The sequence below is a fragment of the Arachis stenosperma genome, chromosome 7, assembly GCF_014773155.1.
Source record: "Arachis stenosperma cultivar V10309 chromosome 7, arast.V10309.gnm1.PFL2, whole genome shotgun sequence".
Taxonomy (NCBI): domain Eukaryota; kingdom Viridiplantae; phylum Streptophyta; class Magnoliopsida; order Fabales; family Fabaceae; genus Arachis; species Arachis stenosperma.
The window spans coordinates 88,453,661-88,466,688 of record NC_080383.1 but is presented as its reverse complement, the minus strand read 5'-3'; the positions used below and the strand labels follow the sequence as shown (position 1 = coordinate 88,466,688).

Below are 13,028 nucleotides of genomic sequence, written 5' to 3'. Positions count from 1 at the left end.
TATAGAATGATTTTTTATAATTTTTATTATAAATTATTTTTTAATTTTATTCCACTGATTAATTAACTGAACTTTATTAAATTAAAATTTTAAATTTCTTTAAAAAAGTTTTCTTGTTATGCCAGTTTATCCTTTTTTGTTTTTTTTTTTTTGGTCTACAGGCTATATACTACACATACAGCATCGTGTCTCCCATTTTCTAATATAATATTTATATATTTTTATTTTTTTAATAACACCTCACCCATACCACTTATTTGATGTGTGGCTTTTCATATTTAACGTTAGATATTAGATTAAGGCAAAATTGACAAGGCAAACATTTAGTTTGCTTGCTTAGCCAAAACTTTGCCGTCTTTATATTATACAAATAACTGTTATTTTCAAAGTTGGAAACATAGATTTTATATGTTGCTTCTTTGTTTATCCATTGATTATTTAAGGTTTAGTTTACTTATTATGCTTGGTGTAAGATTTGCCTGCGAGTTGGCAACTTTTGATCCTGAGGAATATATATATTAAATTATTAACGTTCCCTATAATTGATTTCAATGGTCGGAGTCGGGAAACGCATATGTTACACACTCATAGCATAATATTTTTTTATTTTATATTTAACTAAAAACGTAATTAGCATCTTTGTCATTGTTCAAACTTTGTGTGCAAAACCTTTTGTTTATGAAAACAGGATTGACCAATAATTTTGGGTAAAGTTTAGATCTAGTTATGAAGGTGTGAATTTTTTTTCTTTTCTATTTCGTTTTGATGGTATTGTCGAAAAAATCGTATGAAGAGGTTTCTTTTATTTTTTTATTTTTCTTTATTTTGATTTTGATCTGGATGTCATTGTTTTACTTGTTTTTTGGTCGAATTCCACAGATGGTGTCAAAACAAGTTTATATTAAGATTTTAAGTATTAGAAATCAGATACGACTCTTCTAAAAAAAAGTAGCGAGTTCGATTAAAAAATTACTTAATTAGGGTGGCATTTACATTAGTCCCTCCTAATATTTGTCTAACACAATTATAATTTTTTTTTGCAAAAACACCTTTAGTCTATTATTATAACATCAGTACTATATCTCTTATTTATTATAAGAATAACCCAATATTAATCACTTACCATTATATTCCTATTTTTTTATTGAGCCAATTAAAATTATATTAATGACTAATTTAACAAAGCACCAAAAAATCTGAAACCTCTCTTGTTCATATGGAACACGCATCTAATAATGGAGGCAGCAATGGCGGTTCCGACAGTGGCACAAGAGAAGTGCGACCATCGGTAAGTCCTCTCTAATGCATAAATATTGTATTTTATCACATAGTTTCTTCTTCCTTCCGCATTAATGGTTCCCTGTTCATTTTTTCATAAATTTAAATCCGTTTCTTGTACATAGTTGTCGATATTTCTTGCTTGGACATTGATGTTTCTTTTTCCTTTTGTTTTTTTAATCAATTTTGAGTTTGATAGCATAAGGGAGATTGTTTTCTACATTTTCAACGCTTTCTTCTATTTTACTTATTTTAGAATTTAATAAGTTAAAAAAATATATAGAACAAGAACAGTGCTATTATTTTCATGTTAGTGGTCTCTGCACTTTGATTTATTAGAATACTATTTGTTTTATGTTTTTCCAGTTGCAAATAAAATTGTTAAGTAGGATCTTGAAGTGGATGATAAAATAGAAGAAAGAGTATTTTTTGATGAGATGATAGAAGAGTCAGATGATATAGAGGAATTTTAAGGAATGTATCAAGATGAAATTGAGCAGGAAGTTGTGAATTCTGAGGATTTAGGGGAGCAAGAATTTTAAGCAATGTTTGATGGGAACGATTTTTCACATGAGGTGGATGAATTATATCGAATAGAAGATATTGAAAATATTGCCATGGTTGATTTTCTGAATATAGGTGCTCATGAGATGGAATGTTTTCATTTTCCTAATCTTTAGATAGCATTTGATTTTTATAACCATTATGTGAAATCTGTTGGTTTTGGTGCTAGAAAAAGTTAAGACTTAGAAAAATAGCAAAGGAGAATATGTGAAGCAATTGTTTGTGTGCTCTCGTGAGGGATTTAGACCAGAAAAATATGAAAAATAGAAAAAGGGAGCCAAAATCTGAGACTCGTTGTGGTTGCCTGGCTAGGTTTGTAGTTCGTTTTGTGGCTTACACTGGAAGATGGCATGTGGCTTTGTTTGTTGAATCGCACAATCATGATTGCCTTGAAACTAGGTTAGTTGGTTTCCTTCCTACACATAGAAAAATGGCAGAAGCTGATGCTAGTCAAATGAACAACATGAAGGATGCAGGCATTAGCACACCCCATATATATTCTATGTTAGCTAATCAAGCAGGTGGTTATGAAAATGTTAATTATACCTTAAGGGATATGTATAATGAGATTGTTAGGCGAAGGCGTCATGTCCTGGGTGATGCTAGAGCGGCATTGCGATACCTCAAAAATCAGAAAGCTGAAGATACTTGTCTCTATTATGAGCACATAGTTGATGCTAAAGGGATATTACAAGCTCTATTTTAGTGGGATGGAAGAAGCCAATTTGATTATGAAGTATTTGGAGATGTGCTTGCCTTTGATGCGACATAAAAGAAGAACAAGTACTTGTGTCCGCTAGTAGTATTTTTCGGTGTGAATCATCACAACCAAACAGTGGTATTTGAAAGTGCTCTAGTTACCGATGAGAGTAAGGAGGTCTACGTGTGGTTATTACAACAACTATTGGCAGCCATGAAGGGAAAAGTACCTGTATCTGTTATTACAAATAGTGCTCCATCAATGAGGTTTGCAATTGAGACGCTATTCCCAAATGCCCATCATAGATTATGTGCTTGGTACCTCATTCAAAACACCACAAGTAATGTTGAAAACTCAAAATTTACATCTATGTTTAAGAAATGTATGCTAGGAGATTATGAGATTAGTATGTTTGAGCAGAAGTGGTTTGGAATGGTTGAGGAATTTGGTGTAGCTGAAAAGAATTGGATTATTGACATGTACGAGAAAAGACATATGTGGGCCACTGCACATATTCGAGGCAAGTTTTTTATAGGATTTAGGACAACTTCTCGATGCGAAGGTTTACACTCTATTATTGCAAAATATGTTAAATCTCAATACAATTTGGTTGATTTCATAAAGCATTTTAAGCGGTGTCTTACCTACCTAAGATATAAGGAGGTTGAAGCTGACTATATATGTTTCCATATCTGGTCTTCCGATACTTAAAACAACATTAGAACCTCTGAAAAGGTCTGCATCAAATTTCTATACACAAGAGATATTTTTTATATTTCGACCAATGCTTGTTAGGGCAGCAAGAATGAAGGTTATGCAAGATGTGGCATTTGATTCATTTGTACTTTATACAATATCTAAATATGGAAGTCTAAATAGTTCATGGGAGGTGTCTGTAGATAATGAAATGACGAAATTTAATTGTTCATGCTTAAGGATGGATTCTTTAGAATTCCGTGTGAGCATATAGTTTGTGTGCTAGTGTTTTTGAACATCCTTGAGTTGCCAACGTCTCTTGTGTTGACAAGATGGTCGAAAAATGCCAAGACAAGCACTTTCGATTCAAGTGGCGTTACTTGGAGTCTATAATATTGAGTCAATATGGATGCTTGATGGATTGGTGTTGGCAGCTGTCCTATGTCGCTAGTCGAAGGCAGGAGAGATTCCACCTTATTCGAGATACTGTTATAAGCCTAATAGAAGATTTCAAGATTGAAGATGAACAAGAAAAGCAAGTTAGTGCTGAAGCAGATGATTCAAATGGTATTTTTTTCTAAGAATCCACAAAATTATAGGTCTAAGTGTCGTCCAGGTGAGAAGGTAAAACGAAAACCACAACGATGTAGTATTTGTCGCATGGAAGGGCACAATAAAAAATCTTGTCCATTGGCAAAGGACATTCAGCAGATCAATGCAACTTCTTATGGCATAAATAGGAACCATGTTGAGGAAGGTTTGGATGAAGATGCAGAAATAGTAATATTTGGTTTAATGATTTGCGTACCACAACATATTAATTAAATAATTTTCATTAATAAAAGTGGAGATTAATCAATATTTTATTTGCAGAAATTTTGAGCATCTGAACTTAAAGAAGATTATGAAGAACAAGAGTTTTAGGCAGGAGGTTCTGATGCAAGTGCCGACATGAAACTTAGTGAAGAGTTCTCATTATAATATTATATAAATTATTATTATGTGCTATTTGAATAAAACTTGGGTAATTGAACCTTGTGTATGAATTTTCATGATGAACTTGGCAATTCAATAAAACTTGGTGAATGGATCTCTAAATTTGTTTTGATGAATAAAACTTGGTGAATAAAATTTTGTGTACGAATTTTCATTATAATATCTAATGATTTGCTTATTGAGGAATATGTGCATGATGTATGAAATGTGTGTATTTCATTTTGATGCATTTCAAAGGCTACAACATTGTACATAGTTGGATTACAACACAACACAACAGAACACAAAATGAACACATCCTTGTAAGTAAAGCTAAAATGGATCAAAAGGTAAAAAAGAAAACCACCTAACTTTATTTATGCCTTCATAGTGGATTATTCGTATAGATAGCTTATATTTAATGTATGGTTGCAGTAACAGTTAGACCAAAATTTCGGGGGAATATGCACTTGATGCATGAAAGGCATCCTATCTATGGTATGATAGTGTGGTTATGTATTTGTTGAGACGTGTTTAAACGATGGAATAAAAAAAATTATGTGTGAATCTTTAACTAATCATTTTTAATTTGGAATGGCAAAGAATACATGATGAATATAGGTGAGCATAAAGTTACAACAAACTCACACACATGTTCCAACAAACTCCTAAAATAAAAATAGCAAAATATTATTGATCTTTGTATTTATTACGAATATAAAAATGTAACAAACTTTTCAGACCAGACAAACTTTCTCCTTTAAAATAATAATTCAACAAATAAATTATAAATGTCACTAATCTCGTTCACAATTGAGGATTAAAGCAAATTTTGAAAATAATAACTAAATATGCAAAAATGTTGCTCTCCATGCTGTTCACGCTAAAGCGTAGCCTAGAAATCATTGCTCTTCTTCTGAAATTCGTATTTGTGGTCATTGAACATCCCCAACAAAAGATCTACCACAACAGATGTACGGATATATTGCTCATTTAGCTGCAAATATGGATTAATTAGTTAAATAATATGCTCAGCATGTATATAATTAATCAATATGTCTTTGGTTAACTTACAATGCCCGACACTGTGGGATTAAACTTCTCTCTCATAGACAACCATTAGAGAACCCAGACACCAGAGTCGCGACTAAAAGTTCAGTGACAATATTAAATAGTTAGTGTCAATAAAAGATCGCTTTAATTAAAGATGAATATAAAAGATTTATTGTAATTATGTGTACCTTTGAGGACATTTGGGAATCCCCTAGCCTCTTTCACATCAAAGTTCATAAAATCTTTTCTTTCAGGAATGTCACCTTTTAGATAATGACCAGAAGTTACCATATCTGATAATTTTAAAGCCTGAAAATTATATTCATGACAATACTGTTAAGATTCATGTATTATTTTACATGTGTATAAAGAAATGGATTAAGGACACCTCACCAAAGATTTCATAATTTCTTGTCTTGGTTCAACTTGATCGTCATTTAGATTAGAATCGAACTGATATAATTTTTCATCCAATAAGCTAATGACCATAAGATACCAGTGGTTACCTTCTTCCTTAATTGGCATATAAATCTACAGTAGATAGTTAAGTGTGGGTCATTTCACATTAAACTCATAAATTTCGATTTAGTGTGGTTTTGCATAAATTAACCATTAAAGAATTCACATGCACTCACAAATTTAAGATCTGGTGCGACAGGCATAAAGCGATATATATAGGTAGCAACCCCGATTCATGCTTATTTGATATAGTAGCATCATCTTCTGCATCAGAGATATCAATGGTGACATCATTGTCGAGTTGTGCCGGGATGCATCTCAACCTCTTTCTCAATGGTGGATCAGCAACTGGTGTCATCATTGGGTACTTGTCTACACTTTGCTGAGTAAAATCAACGTTGCTGACTGAATCTTTGGGAGGTAGGTTTGTTTTGTACTCATCATGGTCTTTGCACTTATCTTCATTATGGTACAACTTAAACTCTATCACCTTGAATGATCTCTCTATGTTTCCAGAAGCCTTGGTTAGTTCTTCCATAAACTTCTTTAGCTCTCCTAGCTTATTCACATCTTTTCTCAAGTCCTGTAAATAAACAGCACCAAGGTCTATGTTAATGGCTAATCAAGTAGGGAATGGAGACTTATTTAAATAATTTTATTCTTTTGGATTATTAGATTAATATAATTTAATGGCTAACATACTTCAATTGTACGAAATAACTCATTTATAGAAACATTCTACAGTTGTGGCGATGTCGGGTCTTGCGTAGGGGTTGCACTCGTTGCAACAAATTCCACACCATTTATACGCATAAAAGGGTCAGCTTCAAACCTGCAACCAAATATTAGAAACATTAACTGTCACGTAAATATTAAAATTGATGAAAAGTAAATTTATTTACTTGGAATTTGAGACCGAATCAGGTGCAGTTGTAGTGATATTCTCTGCAATGGCCATTGAATTCGTAAAACGTACTGCCGACAAAGTTAGGTTGGTTGACAACAAATAGGATTTACAACTGGCTGGCCGTTATGGATTTTATAAAGGAACAATTACAGGAAACAAATCGAGTGAAATTAATTGAGATATCCCGAGATTTTATCACTCATCAAAAATAGGAAAAGGAACGTGGTAATAAAGACATTCAGTACACATTTAATTCAGTATCAAATACAGAAATTTGCTATCACATTAGTGAGCATTCAAATTTTAATATGTCAAATTTCAAAATTCAAATTTAGAAAACTGAAAAAAAAACAGGGTGGTTATGGAAGTTGCAGTATAAATTCAACTCACACGCTAAATTTATGAATATTGTAACTTCTTTTTTCTACTTTAATCTCAAGTATAAATTTAACTCACATATATAAAAAATATTTTATTCTACTATAAAATATAAAGCTACTTTAACACATTTATTCTAACAAGTTTGGCTAACTCATAAGTTTGATTTAATGGAACTGCCTCCGTGAGCTCCTTTGAACTAAACTCATTAATAGTTTAAAAAATTGGATTCATATATTAGTAAGTGGAACTTGAATAAATACTGATTTAACCGGTTGGCTCATAACTTGACTTAATATATTTATATATATGCATGTGTATTACTTATTTGAGCTAATATATGTTATCTTCATCATATTTGAGCCATTTCGTAAGTTTAAACCAACTCTATATTTTTTTATAAGCTAAATTTAAAAACAATCAGGAATATTTCTAGGACTTTTCATGAAGATATGAATTAACTATTAAAATCAACCAAGTTACCATATAAGAGAACACCCTTCACTCATAAATAAGGAGGTTTAATTATTCTCATTAATGAACTCTTTAGAAAGAACTCTCACAATTTTCTTATTATACAAGCACATGTTATATTTATCACAACTATCTCCAGAGGCATTCAATTTTTTAATACAAATTTTCTCACTCAATTCTAGTAAAACCAATTCTAGTAAAATCACTTTTTCTTTATTGTTGTCCTAACCATAGTGCTAACATTATTTTTTATGTGGTATGAACATATTTTGAGCTATAAATAGTCTTTCTAGGATTCTATTTGCTTTATTTTTTCTATTAGTTTCACAATAATTTTTTCCGTAAGCATACAAACAAAATCTATGAGTGAATACAAGCTATTCGATGCATAAAATAGGACAATATATGCCATACTTGAGATTAAACTGAGTAAAAATTGACATCATACTAAATGATCTATATATTTACCCTGTTAAATAAGTTCAATTATTATCATTAAGTAACTCTTTTTAAAGAGAGATGAGTTTTCTCATGAATGTATTTTTAACACTAATTAGCTATTTAAAAAAATTCATCAACAATCCTTCACTCACGATCTCTAATTAACAAAGTTCAATTATGTCCTGCTCAACCATAAGTTTCAACAATGTTAAAAAAAATGCAAGATTATTTACTGACCTTTTTTGTTCAATGATTAGATTTATTCTATTAGCTTATAGTTGGTCTCATGCATGTCTTTTCATTATTTTTTTGTGCGGCACACCATCAATTTCAGACTTTTAAGCATCTTATGAACCCAAACAGCCACAGCATAGATCTGTTGATGAAGAAGGTTCAAAAATTAAAAAAATTACAATAAAATATTTTTTTATGTTATTCTAAAAAATGAAAATAAAAACATTGTAAGAAAAAAATAAAAAAATGAAAACCTTATTTGGGGAAGTGAGGAATGACTCTGATGCTTGACAAATGGTTGGAAGTCGTGGGTCTCCTTTGAAGCCATTCTCTTTAGGAAACATTTTTTTCCTTTTTTTTGTTTCTTCTTTTTTGATTTCCCTATCTCAAGTGTGAAATGTGTGTCTCTGTAGCTTCGATGAAAAATACCTCCTCCTCGAAAAACACCACACGACGTCGATGACCATACAGACGAGAAGAACATCACAAATTTTAGTGGCGGGGTGAGCAGGGGTGCGGAATAATCTTGATCCAGGATCTGACAGTTGCATGTGTTCGTGGGTAGTCTCGATTCATACCCTGGTAGTTGCTGTTAGTGTCGGGGTTCATTGCAATAGTGAAGAAGGGTTCATTGCAATGGTGAATAAGAAGAAGAAGAAAAAGAAAATAAGAAGAAGAAGAGACCCCATCTGCAAAATAAATAATAAGAGGAAGATAAAAAGGTTTATTTGTACAAACATTAAATATTAGGGAGTATTTAATAAAATTAAATATATAAATTTGTATTTAATCTACACCGTTAGATATAATATTAAAATGATCTAACAGTTTAAATTAAAAATTAGACTAAGAGACTAACGTTAATCTTAAAGATATAGTTGGGACCAACAAATCAGCCACCACTTAATTAGTGTCGAAATAATTTATATTAAGATTACTAGCGCTAAACTAATGATAAACGACAAAAAAATAAATAATTAAATGAAAAAGGCGATGAAAGAGAAAAATATTGATTAAAACAAAACAAAACATAAAGGAAATAAATGACAAGGAATCAAATAAGTAAAAGAAAATAAGTTAAAAACTGACTTCTGATACTCACATACACTTGCACTCCATGTTCTTCTATTGTGTCGAAGAAACTGAAAATTCTATGAGTTTATGTGATGATCTAGTATTTTTCAGTGAAGTAATAAACTCTTCTGAGTTTTTAATATTTATAGACTATGAAATTGACTGATCATGGAGCATGTTGTCTTATTTCCTTTTTTTTCTCAGCCACGATATAAGATTTAGAATTTTCAAAAAGATACTATTATGAATTAATTTCAATTTATATATTTATTAAAAACTTTACTTTTAGAAATTATTTTATTAAAAATAATTAAATTAATTTTTGATAATTAAATTAGAAAAGATGTAGAAGCAATGATAGGAAATCAGTTAAGGCCTTGGAAATGCTTGTTCTTCCGGATTAATAACTCTTACTGAATGCTTTAACAATGAGTGATTCATTCAATGGCAAGGCTGTAAGTGATTAAAGTCGGGGATAGTGGTCATTAATCTCCTCTGATCCACATCAAACGCCGGTGCTAATGGTCATTCAATATGAACGAGGGTGAAACTCATGCAATTCAATCTCTGGTGATTCTACTCAAAACGCCACAGACAAGGTCAGATCTTTCGGATCGGAGAATGATGTTCAGTATTCTAGCCTTAATGCCACAGAGACCTCAATTACCCACGACTAACAAGATTTTATGTCACTTATCCCAATTAGCCCAGATACTCTCTTGGAACCTGTGATGTATTCTCAAGCTGTAGCTCAATACTATCCGGCTAAGGCTTCGCAAGAGCTTATGTAGAATAAGGGGTCATACTCTCGTTCTACCCCAGATTCATAAAGATGAAGAGTGACAATACATCATAGAATGGAATCAAACATGTATTAAAGTAGAAAAGTAATTATATTAATCCATAGGAATGAGCAGAGCTCTTATCCTTAACCTAGCAGGTTTAGTTGCTCGTAGTTTACAGAAAAAACAGAAATAATGTATGATAAGTTGGCAGAAGATCCTAAACATGGTTGATCTTCTCCTATATATACTAATATACTAATCTACTAATTACTTGATGTAAAAAGATATTACTAATAATTAGAAATTACAAAAATGAGATAAACTAATCTAAAAGGTGTGAAAATCCACTTTTGGACCCACTTGGTGAGTTTTTGGGCTGAGCTTGGCATTAAACTTGGTTGAGTGGGTGTTGAACACCCACTAGGGAGTGTCTATGCTGCTTCCTTGCTCCTTTGGTGGTGTAACATCCTACCATACAGAGTCTTATGCTTAAGTCATAATTCAGAGATGGCAAGGCATTACGACCTCTAAAATAAAAATTTAGTATGTATAGTAGTATGAATGATTGATTATAACTAGGAGCCTTTGTAGAAAAAAGGGGTAAACAAAAAAATCGCAACTCCAAAAGCGCAACACTCCGATCGATAACGTAACGAACAAGGATAAACCAACGCGAGATTATATATATACAAAGGAGTGTCAAAAACAGGAATATCAAGGCTCAAAATCCGGCTGCGAAGATAACCGGTCCGAGCATAGCAATATATACATATAATAGAATAAGAAAACCCCAAAGGAAACCCAAAGGGATACAAATACAGAAACCTATTCTCCAAAATCACCCATAGGAGGAGTCATCACAGTTTGTATTATTTAATGGAGATAAAAGTATCTAAGCAAAATATATAAACTAAAACCGAGTCCCGAGAACAAAGGATCTTCGCAAATCTAGAAGTCTCCAAGATGCCTCAGCGGGAAACCTCACGTCCTGCATCTGAAAACCACAAAATCCGCATGGGTGAGAACCAGAGGTCCCCAGCATGGTAACAGCTTCCACATATATAATACATAATAATAGAGGAAAAAAGCCGAAGGCAATCCTAGAACTTCCACCAGATAATTCAAAGCTTATAAACAAGCTAAACCATAAAGGGCATATGACTAAAGATCCTTCAGTCTAACTAATACTTCCCTTTCCAATTTCTTCAGACCTCCCATCCACCAGCAGGAGTATAATGTAGCAAACACAGTTATATCAAACAAGAGATAAACAAATAGGAACAGATAAGACATTTAGACAATTAGCAAGTAATATGCAGTCAAATAAGTAATCTCAAACAATTCATATAGTATGCATATGATGAATACCTGTCCCTAGTGGCTGATGATATCATCTGTCGGTTATAGAGCCAACCCGACAAGTCCTGGTAGCTAACCATTGGACTGTCCCTCTATCACGCATCCCCAACTCGAGTTATACTCGTCATAAACTTGATCATAATTATGATCTATATCCATCACCTTCACTGGTGAATATTTACGGGGGCGAGCTCATCCGGGTCTTTCACAGTGCCCGACCACACTTATGACATAGGGTCAAAAGAGCTTCGAGTCTCAACCTGGAGCACGTGGTGGCTAGCCACTGCTTCCTTCCAGGGAAACTCTCATCTCCAACAGTGGAAGTGCAACATTCACAATTCATTCAACAGCATATATGCATTTATACATAGCCATAATCATGGCTCCGCCGTAACACGGCAATAATCTAGCCATCCAGCTCACGGTTAAATCCATAACCAGCCATTTTATTATCAATCACAGCCTTTCGGCCCATGGCATAACAAGCACTTCCACCACCATCCTCCGCCACTCACATAATCATCTTTGATCCTCTTTGATCATTCATTTTTCCCTTGCTTCACTCGTAAGTTACCACATTCACTAGCCCTTCTTCTCATAGCTAGACATATCATAATGATTTAAGACATAAGTGGTGAGATCGGAGGCTTAGAAGTATGAAATTTGGCTTTTAAAACTCAAAAATCAACTTTGGGATGAAAACAGGTCCACGCGTACCCTCGAAAACTCATCGATGCGTAAGCGTCATGCACGCTAACGCGTGGATTGAAAAATAGCCAAACAACGCGCACGCGTCAACCACGTGTACGCGTGGGTACTCTCGTGCCCCTAGCACAAAGCTAGCACAATTCTGGCACAACTTTCGGGCAAAATGGCTGGGCATTGGGTGCAGCACATCGGCGCGCCCGCGCACACCACGCGCACGCGTGGATTGCATTTTCTGGAAGATCGGTGCGTACGCGCCAAGTGCGCCTACGCGCGGGGGGTCATTCTGCTAAAAATTTTCTAAGTTAAAACTGCAGAATTCAAAGATTCAACCCCCAATCTTCTGACGGACATAACTTCCTCATTTTAAATCGTTTTTCACCCGTTCTTCGAACGGCATGGACATCCTGGATCCAATTTCATTTCTAAACAAATTTGGCACAAAACAGAGATCCGTAGTCCAAGTTATGTCCCGTCAAAGTATGCCCAAAAACCATATTTTTCATACGAAACCACAAAGTGCCATTTTCAAAACAAGCCATTTCAACTCATTTCAAAATCAATGAAAACATGCCAATTTCATCCCTTTTCTTTGAAATCAATTAAAATATATCAAATTCAACATCAAGCCTCCTCAACTCACACATTGAGACTTTACCACACTTTACAAAATCACTATCTCATCATTTTAACCCACTTCACCCAAGTGGCTCAAACTCAAACATATTGACATCTCATATACTCTTCCTCATGCCAATTTTCAACAACACCAATTCCAATAAATCATCATTGTACATAATCAATATCATACTCACCATCAACATGGTTCAACCCACAATTCAACCATAACCAATCATCAAGCATATATCACAACATGCATATTTCTCATACATCATACCATCAAGGCATCATTAATCATCATCACATATATGACCACATCATATAT

At 33.4% G+C, this 13,028-nt stretch overlaps 1 protein-coding gene across 1 annotated transcript; it reads left to right on the top strand.

Moving 5' to 3' along the window:
• Positions 1-1,247: 1,247 nt before the first annotated feature.
• LOC130940080 (protein FAR1-RELATED SEQUENCE 5-like) lies at positions 1,248-2,548 on the top strand. The gene is made up of 2 exons (XM_057868130.1): positions 1,248-1,288; positions 2,155-2,548. Exons 1-2 carry the CDS (start codon positions 1,248-1,250, stop codon positions 2,546-2,548), a joined length of 435 nt encoding a protein of 144 aa, XP_057724113.1.
• The last annotated feature ends 10,480 nt before the right edge of the window (positions 2,549-13,028 follow it).